The sequence below is a fragment of the Pygoscelis adeliae genome, unplaced genomic scaffold, assembly GCF_000699105.1.
Source record: "Pygoscelis adeliae isolate BGI_AS28 unplaced genomic scaffold, ASM69910v1 Scaffold186, whole genome shotgun sequence".
In the NCBI taxonomy this organism is placed as follows: Eukaryota; Metazoa; Chordata; class Aves; order Sphenisciformes; family Spheniscidae; genus Pygoscelis; species Pygoscelis adeliae.
Genome location: NW_008825071.1, coordinates 660,668 through 677,111, shown reverse-complemented (window position 1 = coordinate 677,111; position 16,444 = coordinate 660,668). Strand labels below are relative to the sequence as shown.

At 39.4% G+C, this 16,444-nt stretch overlaps 1 protein-coding gene across 1 annotated transcript in view; it reads right to left on the bottom strand.

The window, feature by feature from the left end:
• Positions 1–16,444, bottom strand: part of GMDS (GDP-mannose 4,6-dehydratase) — a 361,957-nt gene that overhangs the window by 76,523 nt on the left and 268,990 nt on the right. The window contains exon 8 of the mRNA XM_009326519.1: positions 5,587–5,705. Coding sequence (XP_009324794.1) covers positions 5,587–5,705 — 119 coding nt within the window. The remainder of the gene's footprint in view (positions 1–5,586; positions 5,706–16,444) is intronic.

Sequence of the window (16,444 nt, the reverse complement as noted above, 5' to 3'; positions counted from 1 at the left end):
TGACTCTTCATATGTTCCTTTGCCACCAACTCAACCACCAACCTTGCCAGCAGCTCTGATGCATCAAAGCAATCAAGGATATAGGGACTGCTTAACCACGATCTTGTGCTTAAATCTAAAGAACAAGTATGCTATTATAGAGGGATGTACTTAAATATTTTTTCAAATGCTCTGATGAATCAGGTCTTCAGTGTTTGTTCACTAAAGGAACACAGTTAAAACAATGGTATTGTTGTTATATTCCCAGCATTGTCAAGCTCAAGTTTCAAAAATCTAAATTGTGACTCCCCACATTACAAGACTTTAAAAAAGAATACATGCTAGGCTCCCTATTATTTGGTTTCTTTTTTTTTTCAGTTCACTGGAAATCTTTTGAGGCTCTTATCCCTTTATTCCAAATTGTGAAAGTTAGTTTTGAGAAGAAAATGTTCTCTCAAATATTAATGCTTCTGTGAAAATCAAAATATTCTGGAAAGAAAAGTTTTAGTTTCAAGTAAGTTCCATTACTGTCAACCTGAAACAAAGTTATATTAATAATATCTAAAAAATATGCTTTGACATTTTCAGAATAGATTCTTTTTTTCAGAATGGCTTTAAAAATTCTTTTTAAGTTGTTCTTTCTTTAAAAGGAGGTTAGAAGAGAAACAAAGCAGTCCAGCTGACCTGAAATCAGATATTTTTCCAAAATGCATTTGTGAGCATTATTTTCATTTCATTTGGGGGGAAAAAAAAATGTGGAATTTCCCATGAAACACCACATTTAATTCTCACCCAGTCTTCCTATAGGAGAAAATCTCATACCTCTTATGATGTATGAAATCAGATAATTAAATTGTTACAGTCTTCAAACCTTAATTTGAGTTCTGAAACAGTTATTAGGTCTGCTTACAGATAAAACCTTGTATCCATAAGAAAGTAATAAAAGCCTGCTCAGCTGGAAGAGTTAATTCTGCAGCCGAGGTGGGTTAAATGCCACCCTAAAACATATAGTCTACAGCGACAACAGTGATAAAAGTGGTGCAGTCCTAAGTGAGGACCCTTGCTCATGTGGGTTCACCCAGGCCAGCATTCTTCACCAACCTGGCTGGGTTTGTTTCAACTATCACTCTTCAAAATGCCTCCAATTTCTGTATGAGATTCTGTTCCCTTCCTCCTCATCTGGAAGCTTCTGATTTTCCTGAGCTGTTAAATACAACACATAGCACTGGCCAGCCAGCAATTTTTGGTGGGCAAAAGCCAGACCTGGAAACAGCAGCTGTTTTGATGATGACTTTTGATGGCTCCTCGTCCATATCCCCACAGCACCATTACTAATGTATTGCTGGCTTTCCATTCTTACAGCAATCCTTCAAATCTCATGTGTTTCTGTAACCCAACCTTTCATTTTAAGGTAAAAAGAAAAAAAAAAACCAACGAGAAAAACCCTCCTCCCTCAGTTCAATCTCAGTTCAACCTTCACTGTCACTGAAGAGGCCACTGCTCCACTTCTGCTAGTAGTTCACCTCATTAGACCTTATAGCTTATCTGCAAACTTCCCCTTTTTAGGGTGATCTTTTATAAGACCAACTGGCATGTTAGTTAAGATAAAATTTGTACATAGAGCCAAATGACTAGAGTAAAATATTCGTTTTTACTGAATTCATTCTGATCCCGGAAGCAATGAATATTTCTGTAACAAATGTGCATGTATTTTTATATTAATAAAAAACACAATAAATCTTTCCACTGCTTGAACAGTTTGTTCTTTCTTTTTTCTTTTCTTTTTTTCTTTCCACATTTGCAGACAGCAGTCTCTGTAGCACTCTGCAAAGAACTCTGAGTGCTGTAGTGGTTTCAGGCTATCTTTGCAATCCTGTTCTAATTTAATAAGATTAATGACAGAAAATTAGTCAAGACAAGCGTTTGCCTGTTTCGTTTATCCTGCTGTAGTTCAAATTATAGGCGGGAAGTGTTTCCCCCAAGTAGTACTTAATTAGTAATAAGTAGAAGGGAAAGTAAAAGAAAAAAAGTGTAATCCTTACAGGGGGAAAATATTTGTAGCTCTGAGGCTTTCCTGTTAGTACAAAGGACTGAATTTGAATGCTTCAGAGGACTGTATAAATATAATTTCAAATTTCTCCCTTGAAAAAGAAATGTTAGAAGAAAAAAAACACGCAAGGTAGATAAACCCCTGTGTACACTTTACAGTCAATTTCAGAGAGAGAATCAGTCTCATTGCAGCTGTACATTTCATTAGTTACAAAAATGTAGTAAAGTTTCTCTCTCTCTTATTTTGGCTAGAAGACATAGTCCTGACATGTGCTAATGACTGGCTATGACAGAGTATTACGTTATCTTTTTGGAAAGACATTTTAGGCTGTCCTGGATTTTCAGCTGTGTAAGTTAATCTGAATTGTTAGGAAGACAAAAAACTAAAAAAATAAAAGAAATATTTTTAGTTGGTTGATGGGCCAGCCAGGATTGCGTTTCTTCCTGTTCTCCACTGCAATATCAAGATGTGACAGCTAAGACTTTGTTACATTTGCAACTTTCCCTGCCAAAGCACAAAGTAGGGATGGTTGAGAGCCCCTGCACACGTGCCCTGTGTTCGCAGATGTGCTATGAGCTCTGCCAACTGCTGCTTGCCACGGCATCCCTCCTGGCCACTTACTCCATCATTCCATCAATTTTGAAAGGAGCTTTGCACAGCAACGCTGGGAAGCTGTGCCATCCCTTACAGCAGTGGAAAGGGGCTGCTGGAAATCTCCTAGACGAGTTTTTGAGATTGCAAAATTTCATAATAACTGCAGCCCTGCGAAACACCCCCAAACAACCAAACAACTCAACCAAACTTTGAGGAAGGGAGATAGGAAGACAGCAGCCATCCTCGCAGGAACTCATTTAGCAATTGCACTCTGGTGTGCTGTTCTTAGGTGCCTCATAAATTGTAAAGAAATCGACCAATGGGACTCACCAGTGGGGTCCCACAATGCTAGAGGGGAGGATTTTGCTGCCAGGCTACTCCCTGAAGAAGATATACTCAAACTGGAGGAGGTGGGAGTAGAAAGCCCTTGGGGGTTTCAAAGAATGTGAGAGGTTACCAGCCGGCCGGCCAAGAAGCCAGCAAGGGTAGGGAGAGAGCGTGTGTGTGCTGCAAAAGCATGGGCCGGGCTGACACCTAGAAAAATTACGGAGGTTCTTAACAAAACTTTCCAAATCCTGAGAAATATTTTACATCTAGTGCAATTTGAAAGATGAATGATGGCTAGGGGATGAGTAGTGGGTCTGTTGTGACACTACCCTCACCCTGGGAGCAGGGGGAACAAACGTCTGGTTTGTCTGGCTAGACTGTATCTAAAATGATCAGAATTACATCACTGTCAAAATGATCAGCAGCAAAATTATCATTAGCACCTAAAATGTCACCTCAGTCCCCATATGTATGGCTATTTATATATCACCTGTAAATGGCTTAAGGAATTAATAACTTACTTATTCACAGTGAAGAAAAATTTCAGAAGATCCATGGGGATTAGCAGCCCAAGCCTAAAGCGATTTTGGTTCCTAAAAATCCATGTCACTAGATGTCATGTGGATTCTTACACAATTTTTGAAAATTACTTTTATTGATTAGTAAAAAAAATGCAACTATGCCTTTGTACACACAAAATACCTGCTCTACCTCATCACTTGGAGTCATACTGTAAAGTTTCCCTGAGAGAGGAACTTGTGACTGATTGATTCAGTACAAACACTGACTGCAGCGATCACCAACGTGAATGATATGCAGTCCACCATATGGAGACATAAGTGAGCAAAAAATTAAACAACAGGGACACAAAATGTTGTGTGTTAGGACCAACTAAGTCTAAAGTAAGCCTTTAATATCCTCTCTATAACAGAAGCTGTTAAGAAAAGTACTTTCACTTTTATTTGTGTAATTGTTGTTCTTTTCTTTAGGTTTTCTCGAGGGTTTAATTTGCTTTCTGAAAAATACATGCTGATTTGTCAGTCTTGGGATATGCTGAGACTTCTTAGGCCAACACCAAAGCAGGGAGTTTAATTTTAAACTAATGGATAAATTTATTGACATCAGAAGAAACTGCGATGTTGAGAACATCTGCAAATAAAGGCATTCTGCTAGGTACTGACCTATATGTTTCAGTTTCTAATTTTAGGTAATCAAAATTTAAAAAAAAAAGTTGTTCACCAAACATTCATTCTTGCTTTTGCAAACAACACTAGCCAGGGACAAAACAGTTCTCAAAATCACAAGAATTCTTACTTATATGGAGCAACAGAATCCACAGCATATTCGTATCAATACTTATTAGGGAGAATTAGCTTATAAACACAAGAAGCAAAAGTATAGAAAAAGGAGAAAAAATAAGAAAGACAAAGCAATTACTAGAGCTCCTACTACCTCCCCTTTACCCTGTCAAACCTCACTACTCTTAAGGCATATGGGTCAACGTGTGATGATACAGGGACATCTCACTATCAAGAGATGCTAAAAATATGGAGAGAATATTATTCCCAAACCTGAGCTTTTGGGCTAGAAATTCTATTTATACAGTCTCTCTCTTCCCCATCAGAATTTCTTCTGGAAGTTGATGCCAAAAATTGAAACCAGACTAAAAACTCATTGAGGAGAAAATGTTATTACCTCCCCAGCCACCCACTGGCTGTTCAAATAATATTGTATATATCTGTGCACTTCTGCATATTTATTGAATTTGTCAAGTTTTTGTTCCCAAGTAAAACTTATTGGCCCTGTCAAAAGTTCACCAGCTGCACAAGTGACTTTGATGGCCTGAGGAACAGCCCTGGCGCTAGCGTCATGGAAGAGCCTGTGGCTTTTCTCTCCCTTTTCCAGCTGAGATCGGTATGTTGATGCATGGGGCCCAGAGAAGATACAGAAGGAGGGAAATTGAAAAAATAATAAACAATAAAAATATAAATTACAGAAAGCGCTCACCAAGCCATCCTGGTTTTATTATATGGCCTTGAGAAGGAATTTTTTATTTTCAATCAAACTATGTGGAATATGCATCGTAAACATTCTGTACCCACTGCTCAACATTTTTATGGCTTAGTAGCAGAAGAGCTAATAGGAATGTAGAGTGGGTTGCTACATAATCCTTGTGGTGTGGCTGATGGGCTGTCACGCAGAAAGAACAGGGTTGGCAGGTGTCACCTCTTGAGATCGCAGAGCATGGGAGCGGGACTGTGGGGCTCTGGTGGCACAAAATAGAGAATGAGGCAGAAAAACCCCTTTTGCAGCAGGGTGATGAACAGCACCCTGGTACTAACATCTTCGGAGGGATATCTGTTCCCCAAGGTGGGGTATGAATGGGAGAACAGAAAATGAAGACTTGGAATAAAAAATTAAGACGTACCAGCCTACATTTTTTTCTTATAATCTAGAGGGCAACACTAGACGTATCCACTGTGGCAGTCATTCAAGCCCAGAAGGTCTCACATGTTACAAAATTAGAAAGTGAGGGGAAAAAAAGAAGAATGTAGAGAAACAATGCTCTGTAACACAGCAAACACAACAGGCTAGAAATGTTCAACCCGTGGCTGCTATCTCATGTTCATACGTACACAATGGTTTTCCCGATGTGCTTAAATGACTTCTCCACAAATTCACGGACGCTGTGGACCTCCCCAGTGGCTATGACAAAGTCCTCGGGCTCATCCGTTTGCAACATCAGCCACATGGCCTGCGGAAAGACAAACAAAGTCAGATTCAGTGAACATGAAAGTGGCCTCTTTGGTACATGATATTATATTACTGCATTTTTGATTTGGAAATAACTACACATACACACACATACCCCAAGCTGGGGAAATTAGCACTTTCCTAACATGGTGGCTATTAACCAGTTCAGTGCAACTCTGAAAAGAGTTCAATTATTTCTTATTATAGAAAACAATGCTGTATTTGATTTTCAATTTGTTTCACAGCAGGGGTTTCTGCAGGGGAGACTTTAATATGTTTACTTTTGAACACTGAGACTTGGTTTAGTGCTCAAGAGCATGGATTCACTTGTTTAAAGCACTGCCTGAATTGACATAGGTATGGGGAAAAGAACAAAATTTTGTAATGTTTCAGTCCAGAGTCCTGTTGTCTGTCTGTTATAGAACGATGTCAAACACGTTGAATCATGAAAATATGGGTCCTTTTGGCTCTTTCTTCTGTCACATTTGTTTTGGCTAAGTTGAGATTTTAATTAAGAGTAAGTAATTAAAAAGGTAACTAAGAATAGTCAACAGTGTATTTGACCAAATTAATCTGTTTTTCCTACTGAATATGTGCTGAATGTTACATATTAAAGCACCGTAGCAGAAACTTTTTCTTTTGACACAGGAACACAGAAAACACTGGTAGAAAAGTGAGACAACCATTAACATCTCTTTCAAAGAACCATTTGCGCAGCGGCAAAAATGGCAACAGGTTTAGAAGCAAAACTTCATGGGTTTGTCAACATATTTGCATTTCAGGGGAGCAGGTTTACGTCCCACAGCAATGTCTTTCACAGAGTCCCCTCCCACAAACAAGTAATGATGGATGAGCACCATCTCAGAGGGCTGGCCAGCTAAGTCAGCATGAAAGCAGGAAAGCAGATGGAAAAAGAGGCATGCAAAGACACGTGTGACTTGTCTGAGGTATCACGGCAGGTACATTTCAGTTTTCTGATGTGCAAGCTACTGCTCTAGCGACTGGACTATTTGACTGCCTAGGAGCTGTAGGTGGACAGAATAATTATTACTTTAGATCAATCAAAATGATGTAAACACTTCATTTCCTTTGGAGAGGAAAAGGGAATACCTGTATGGCATGATCCTCATTTAATAAATAACCAGAAAAGGAAAACAAAATAATTCAACTTTCTCTCCATATGGTAAAAAGGACTGTCATCTTCTCACAGTGTAATCCACAACGCTATTTGCATTGACCTCTTCACATCAGCTTTAAAGAAAACAACTTTAGTAGGTCCCTTGATGGTAGTGGATACTCTGCAAATCAGATTAATAAAAGCTTTGGGACAGCTCAGTTTCTCTTGGTAAATACCACCTGAAATATTCAATTTTCCCCCCCCTCTTCTTAATAAATCAGTGTCCAGCATAGCAAGGCGATACATTCCACTTAAATGGTTCTATTTGCAAGTAATTTTTCTTCCCAGTTATTATTTTATGAATCTTCCAAAGTTTTGACAAGATTTTATTAACATGTTCCTTTTGAACCTTTTTGCTTCTTGAACGTGCGTGGAAGGCTGGGTTTTGGGCAACTGCTGTGTAAGTCCTTGACATAAATTGTGGTTTAGGGATATGACCTGCTGGGCAGGACAATGACAGCAACTTTATTTTTCCTTTCCAGGGTTGAACATCCTAGCCAATGACACAGAAATACCCAACTGGCTGATGAAACTCCTCTTGTGGGAAGGAGATGTCTTAACTTGTGTATCTCGTATGAGCTTTCTCAGAACATTGGGGTTTCCCTGCTGATTTGAGAGGTCACCGTAAATCACCAACTCCTGTTTCTTCATGACTGGACAAGCTTGCAGGATTCACAGTAGTAGCAGCTTCACAGAAAGGTAAAAGGAATATCTAAAATAAGTAATGGATAGTTCTGGTTCTCCTAGCCTAGTCCCTGATTTCACAGACCTTCAGCTTTCATTAAGCAGCCCAGCTGAAAACAAGAAGCTTCCTCATATGAGAAGGCTCTATTTGAGTGAATAAGGTTTTCCGAGATTAGACAGTCAGTCAGTCGGAGTCAGAATTTATAGAGGTTCTCCTCCTGACCTTATTGGACGTTTGCTGTACATAGTGAATTCAAGGCCTTGCCTTTCTTTGTTTGAAATGTACACAGCACTGTAGTGTCAGTTACATCTGACGGAATTGTGACAACCAAACCTCATTTATTGGTAAAAATCACCCCCCAGCCCCAAATGCCATGTAGGTTGACCGAATATGCAATATTAGCATAAGGACCTGCTATTTACTATGCACTTTTGTAAAGTAGTATTAATATGTCTAAGTAGAAGCAGGATCAAACTTACTATAATTTTTTGCCATCCCTCCACTTTTAAACACCTCAGTATTGTAATTCATTGGACACTATTTTAGTGTGGGTGCTTATGCTGAGACATTCAACAATCCAGTGCCTATTTAAAATATTTACACATTAATTTTGTGTATTAATATAAAATAGCGTTGCAAGTTTCTCTTTACTCTAAAATATGCACTGCACTGAAGGAGACAGCTCCAAAATACTAACAAAACCCCAGCCTTCGACAAGGTCCCACCAAGTTTTATGCATTTGGATGTATCAACTCTTGTCGACCATTTCAAAGAGCAAGCAATCACCACCTTAGAAATACAACTTAAACTGCATTAAATTTCTACAGGATCAACTTAGCAACGATCAAACAATGCAGGTAGAGTTGCTAAAAGCAATTTTTGCCTCAACTCCTACCAGGAAAGAATGTTTAGATTAATGATTACTTGAGAATCTATCACTGCTGGTTCTTTTATTTTTTCTGGCATTTGCAGTTGTGGGCACTTACAATTACCTCCATCAAATCAGGTATGAAAAAAATGAACATGCTAAAAATGACAAAGTAAGCGATAGTTCTGTTTTGCTTTGAGGAAGGCGACCAAATGCCGTTGCTTTGAATGGGTCTGCATGAACAGTCCGTAAAAAAATGCAAAGGCAAGCCAGAAGACAGAAAAATCTTTGAACAAGCTCCACATTCAAATCTTTATTTCCACAGGTACAGCCCGTGACAACCAATGAGAAATCTGTATACAAGCAGTAGCTATATGCTTTTCCTACAGCAAGTGCCAGGAATGTGCTTCCCCCCACATCAGACTAATAAAGGCCCTTGACCTATCAATGTCTAGGCATTTCCTTTAAGAGTTCATATTGTACCAGACTCCGGGCTGAGAATGAGAGGAAAGGGGGAGATACAGCTCCAGGTTTATTTGTCATTACTGAATGGCTTACTGGTTTTAACAGAGGGGAAAAGCTTTGTTTAAATTTCCACTGAAAGTAATTAATGGTTATTGACTGGCAAATGAAGAACAGGTGACACTCTGAATTAGAAGATAAATGATCTCATGTTCTAGCGTGATAATGGGTTAGTAATTGCTACAGAGCCTCAGCCTAGTGCATCCCATCATAATGCTAGATCATGTCCAGAACACAAAGGCCTCTGTGTGAGAGGTATTCAGCCGTTCACCTCCCGATACAGCTGCAGAGTGATTTGCTCCATTTATTCTCTGATGGACTGCACAACTGAGGCAAAAGTTCACCCATTCTCACCTTCCTGTTCACATGCTGAACCACATGACCCATGACATGGCTGAACTGGGATAAAAACATTGCCCAGCTTTGGCTCTTGGCTATCTTTTAACCATTGCAAGGTCATATATTTTAGGAATTTTTCTGGTGCAGGAATGGAGAATCGTGGATTTTCCTGTATTTCTTTGTAAAGGCTTTTTTGGATGGGCTGACAGCGAGTAAAGAAATTACTTGTGTTCAGTTCTGCCACCCTCTCCCTAATTTTTTGCTCGATCCAGTTAACAAAATGTGGGCAAACGTTGAAAAGGAGGAGAAAACTACTATGGAAACAATTCAGGCTTAGACTCTCTTAGAATAAGACTGTTACTTTAATGGCAAATGTAACAAAACATATTTTTCATATTTGAACTCTTTTTGGCTCTGGTCTAGTGACTCACAAAGTCTAAAGGCAATACTATGTTGTTTACATTTGAAGACAGAAACCTAACCGGAGAGAGATACGTAGCAAGTCTAGCAAGCGGACACACTTTTATGATTATGTGGACTAGGATATCTGTTCTGCATGCCTGAACTACAGCCTCTGCCAAAATATTTCCTCTTTCATCTTTCCCCTCTTCCCTTTTCTGTATAAAAACCCCTGCCAGTAGTAAGCACCATTTGCAAGCAACATATCCAAAACATGCACCAGTCTTCTCCCTGCCCAAATTTCTTTGCTTACATAGTGTTTGCACCTGGGCTAGTGAAGGGGAAAACCCAAGCTGGACTAACACAACCCCCATATAGGTACATTCTGTGCATGCCACTGCTGTTATGGTTGTGATGTGTCTGCTTGTCTTGAGCATCTGGAGTATGTTGTAGATGTGTTTCACCATTAACTTCCAGTCCAGCATCCCAGTGAGAAAACATTTATTAACTAGGCTGTCATCCATGGATAACAAAGACTCAGTCGTTGAGGTTATGTTTAACTCTATATATTTGATACTTTTCTTCCACTGTCTGCTCTAGCACTGTATATTTTTAAAATGGGCTTGTAATCAGGTATCTGCCTATTTAAGAGAAAAAAGAAATACAAATCCAACTTCCTCAGACTTTAAAGTACAACTGATGATTTCTGCTCTAGAAATGAAAGAGTATTTTTTACGAGAATGAGTAAAGCCTTTTCTTATGTCTTATCCGATGCAAGACCCAAATCAGATATGACTGAACAGACACACAACGTGATAAATGGAAAATGTTCCTGTTGGTACTAATTACCCTGCACTGCTACACAGCATTTTTTTCCAGGCCCTGTACTGTCAAAAAAACCTTCCGTACATATTTCTAGGTATTAGGCAGAGAACTTCTGACTTCTTTGTATTTGCCACACAGACACACACACACAAAAATCAAACCAAATCAGTAATGTTTACTTTAGGAGATGGAACAGATAGTTGTAGCCTGATGCAGGGTGCATTGTCTGTGCGTTTCAGAGACAAAGAAGCAGAGACTGGTGAATGTCTAGCTCTACTTACTTATCACTTGCGGAGGGCATGGGTTACCTCAAGGTTGTCAACAATCAGGGAGCAATTTCTGACTAAGTCAGAAAACATTACCAGCCAGAGAGACCCAAGAGTACTTTATCACCATTTATAGAAATTCTGTCTTTACGGTATTCCATACTCTATTGTCTAGAAGCGGGCAGAAGAATTCAGTGGGTTGGACATGGTACTCTCTAGTCATCCCAAACCTGGCTATCCTGCTGGGGTCACCACCGAGGAGAATTGAGCATTTTGGGCCAAAGCATGATGAGCCTTTACAGGGATGTGGCAGTAAAGGAGGACCTTCTCCCCATATGGTGAGCACAAAGGCCTGGCATGACTGCTGTTCCTGCATGCATCATGAGGGACTGTTCCCTTTGTGCCACAAAAGACAGGGCTATTGTATCACCTCTCTCTCTGCATTGGCCCAACTCAATTGCACTGGCATGGAAAGAAGCTGCTTGGCATCTTCTGCGCTGCGCAACATGGGGAGATGTCATGCCCACACACTTCCTGCCTGCCTGGATGTGAAGCAGTTCCAGATGCCATCACCCGGCTCCTTCTGACACAAACCAGCTGACTGGCTGTGGTTTCTCAAGCTGCTACAGAAGTGACCACAACTGATGATCGTGCCTTAGAGAAGTGAGACTGGGGACATCAACTCAGAGCTCTGAACCCAAACTGACTTCCAGTTTATCTCTTTATTTACTTTTGGAGGGGCAGGGAAGGAAGAAGAGGTGCTACGCTGGCTGAGTCACTCACATCTGATTGACTTCTGCGGCCGTTAAAAGCATAGGTATGTACTGGGTGTACCTGGCAGGCATGAGTGTGTGTTATATAAGGAGATTATATAAAGAGACAGAGATACATATGTATGATACACAACAGAAGGAAAAAAATCTCCTTACACACGTTCTGCACACAATAGGGGCATAGCACACATGGCTGAAAAACACTAACGAAGCTCAAGTGCAGCAAAAAAGTCTTGTGATCAGAGTATAAGCTGCCCCTGCCTGAAAGCCAACACAAAAGCGTTGGGCATGATCCCATGCTCCCTGCCACAATGGGAGTTCAGTCTAAGTAATGACTATTGCTTTAGTACTTGTTTCTGACGGTGTTATAAGGCAAGGCAAGCACGGCAGGGAGACTCTTGCCAAAGAAAACCACAGGGATGTGCTGCCAGGCATGCTGATACTCCCAAGAAGCCAGTGTAATATGGGAGGATGCATAATCAATGTACTCCTATGCTTTTTTTCCTTCTTGCTCAGTTACTTAAAAAGTAAGGGTGCACACCCAATAAGCAAGAACCTTACTACGCTGTTATAGTTTGCATTTGAAAGGCAAACTGAAGTTCATGACTGAGGCCATTGTCTATCATCGCAACAGACTTTTCATAAGCTCAACCCTCACTCAAAACCTACAGCAAAAGAGGTACTGCCCAAGAAGTGCAGGACACATGCTTCTTCCTTTCTCCTGAAGCGTCATCATCCTGTTCTCTCAGATCACCAAAAATCACAGCGTTGGTGTGAGATTTGTTGCTCAAGGAACCTCCATTCATGGAAAAACCCTTCTGAACACCATTTAAGTATCTATCAGATCTCATCAGTTTAAATACATTTTGATATGCTTCTTCCTCAACAGTGTAATGCCGAACATAAGGACTCCAATGTCTGTGTACAAAGCTTTTCCTTCAGCGTTGTCCTTTCTACTCATGCAGAGGAGACATTGAGTACTTATGACATGGCAGCTGCTTCCATTCAAAAGAGCAACGTTTGCAAACCGTAGACAGTTACATCACTGACAGAAAAGGTATAAAATGAGAACAGACTCGAGATGAAAACATTTTCCTCTGAGAGGAAAAACACACCATTTGATAAAAAACAATGGAAAATTTACCTTAAGAATCCCTAGAAAGTAAACAACAAAAATAACTTTTACCAATATACATATTAGAAGTCTCCTAAGGTATAGTTACAGGGGTAATATGTCGCGACCCATTTTATAAACTTTCTCACAGATTTTCGAAGTTACAGTTGATAAATTGCCACAGAAGCAATTTGCAGTATGCTTGCTGATTTAGTCAAATCCTACAGTTTGGCTGTAGATGTGAACTTGTTCAGAGCTGAACTATGTTCAGATCCATGATTTTTTTCTTTCAAGTTAAAAGAGTATAGTTGATATATTTAAAGATAATAATCCAACAATTATAAAGTTACTAAAATAATAAAATACCTGATAATCTTTGTGGAGCATCTTGAATGAAAACAATATCAATGTCTTCTGAAACAAAAGCCCTCACATCTGTAGGAAATACTAGGAAATACTGTCTAACTTTTCTCTTGTAAGCAGATAGGCCAATTGTTTTACAGATCTCAGGGAGGACTCGTGAAACTTTAGTAGGCAGTTTTATTAATAAAACCCACAAGAATTATAATCCAGATAAACCTTAAGGGTCAACCTTCTCTGTTAACACAACACGATGTTTCTCACATGCACCTCAGTTGAACACAAAGTTCTCATTGTGTTATCAAAAACTAGATTACTGCTTCTTTTTTTTTTTTTCTTGTGTCACTGAGTGTCAAAATATTGTTCTTTCAATACATGGAAGTATTTGTATACAGTTTTATAACTTATCTTTAGTTGCTAGCTGGAGGCAAAAAAGAAACAGTAAAGCTGCTTGTTGGGAAGCCTCACCAACAATGAAAATTAATATAGTCCTTTTTTCCTGCCAAAAAAATTTGAACAGATTTTTAGGTCCACAATGGTTTGTTTATTCTTCAAATGGTTAAATTGGAAGTGACATGTGTGACACAAAGTAATTTAAATGAAAAGATACAGAAAGGATGCATATATGCTCTCTTTCTTTCGTTTTAATTTTGGAGGATATTGTCGCAATTGCTAACAAAGGGTGCCTTAAATTCTGTTTAAGAAAAAAGGGAAAGAAATTCAAAGCTAAACAGAGGAAAATGAGAAAAATTTGAATTACAGAAAGTACGTGTGAGTTTTAACCACTCAGATTTGTATTACCTAGACAAGACTATAGAATAAATATGTTTCCCAGGCTCCACCTAGCAGACAATTCAGAAAGATATTTGACCCACTTCCCTCTCCCTTTTTTCCCTTCCAGAATTAATTTTCCCTGCTATTTTTATATGAATGAAAGACAAAATACCTCTTCACAAAGAAGCAGACTCCCATTTGACAGGATTACTCACCGCTAAAGTAAAGGGTTGTACCCGGGTTGCGGTGAGGGCAGAGAAGCCTTAGGGACCCATGCCAGGAAGGACTGGTTGGGGCCACGATCTAACCACAAGAAAACAGACTAGGCTTTCAAGTCAAGTACCGGCATGTTTACTGGAGCAAAAGGATCCGCCCCAAAATAACGATTACAATGTAGATATTGATCACAAAATGTTTACAGTGCAACATTTGACTATAAAAAGATCCTGGTTGATGCTTCTGACACCTGTTTGCCTCCTATTTCTTTCCTGGATTGCTCAGACACTTACAGCTAAGCGCAAGCTCATGTGCTCCTTTTGATTGGGGTCAGAGGAGCGGCATGATCTATGGATCAAAGTACTACTGATCTCCACACAATCAGAAATGCTGTTATTTATACCGTGATTCAGGCAATTACTTTCTTTCTCCAGATCTTCCTTTCCTTTCCTCCCATTTGTGAACATTGTGTCTTTAGCTTGCTAGCTCTTCCACTCAAGGTTTGTAGGTCTGCAGGGGTCTGCCCTGTGCCTATCCAGAAAAGGGCCCTGACTTGGGTTAAATCACTAGTAGTACTGTAAAGAAGTGCTAAGAGCAGCAGAACTGCCAGAGCACAGGCAGATAGGCTTAGAGGTAATAAATCAGTACTTCATAGTGTTTATACATGTTTGAGGGTATAATTGGGAAGGAAGAAGAGCAAGCCTTTAAGATAGTAAAAGTAACAAAGCAAGAGCACTGAGATAAAATTTATGAACAGTGTTTTGTTTTTTTTTAAAGAAATACAGGGAGATAGAGTGAGTTAATAACATAAAATTAACCTGAATTCTATTTTATAATTTACATTTCCCCCCCAAATTTCCAAAATTCTTGCTTCATGCTTTTGAACACAGGCATTTTCTTCTCAGACTGCTACCAGTTTCCAAATGATGTTACACTCCTGAATAATAATCTAAAACAATTGACATGAAATGTTAATTCACTCATCCTGAGGAAAACATTTACTATTCATTGTGTTCTTATAAAATTAGAGTTATCCTTGTCTGAATAATCTGTGTAAATAAAGAGCGTGCTACCTTTAGCACATCATTGAAACTTCACCTTCTGATTTTATTCAAGTTTTCAGTCCACTGGAGTTGGAGATAAAAAAGATTTTCACCATTAAGTCATCGTTACTTATGAAGCAGTGGCAAAAAAATGCATACCCAGCACTGTTTTACTAACTATAAAAAGCAAGAAGTCACCTGAAAAAGTATCAAGATGCTAAAGTAATCTCATTCCCGGTTCTGTGGATTTTTTCTTTTCCTTTACCAGAACATTTCAGGTGACAACATTTTGGAATTTGATGCTAAATTCTCTCAGTTGAGTACAGACAGAGACAAGAGCACAACCTTGATGCCTCGGGGATACGGTAATGCAATACAGAGGGACTTATTTTCTTTTTTATTTTTACCTCATGTCACAAGTTCAATTTTAGGCCAACAGTACCCAAAACCGCCACCATGTGATACAGCAGCTTATGCAAAGAGTCTGGCGGTTTTAACCCAAGCCCTAGGACAGAGGAATCTGCCTCACAGATTCGCTGCCACAGCGTTAGTGTTACTGTCGCTCTGATCATGTTCCTCCGTGCTGAGGGTCGGATACCAGCTCATGGTCTATGGCATCTCAAATCGGGGCATGGGAATTTCAGCTAGAAAAAGTCAATGGTAAAATGATCCCAGAAACCAAAGGACGTATTTTAGAAGTCTGGCTGTGCAGCGCAGATGTGAAAAGGCAACAGGAAGATTTCTTTTGAGCATGCTTTAAAATACATTTGGAGAGCACATTTGGACCTTCCCTTGGCTTGTTCTGGTCATTCTGATTCCACGATCATTAGTAATTACTACTTCTGCAACGGCGGTTAGTCGCAGTGAATCCTAAGTCAGGGAAAGGGAAGGGTCTGCATTAAAACCATAGACATGGCTGCTCTCCGTGGGCTAGTGTCAAAATGGAATAGAAAATTTTATTCAGTTTGTTCCCAGCAATAAATACAGTCCTGGCATCCTGGATAAATCCTTCACATAACAGCATGTGTTCTTTTATGCACCCTGGGAGCGATTCTATTTAAAGCCACGGAATTGTGGGTGTGAGACTGTAAGCACATCCACTTACCCAAAACAAAATTAAAACCTGTCTTATATTAGTCAGGAGAGCTGTTATGAAAAATGCAAACCATATGAAGTTTTAAGTATACTTATGTTTTTTATCTGTCTCTGTGTAGCATATACAATTGACTTTCACTGCCTGAGATACAGTGCTGACAAGTGTTTTACCATATTATTACAGAATACCCCAGTAGCATTATCACACTTCAACTTTTGCTTGCAATAAATCTCTGCTACACGCACGTCAGAAGTCATTGCTCATATCACATCCAGACAAAATA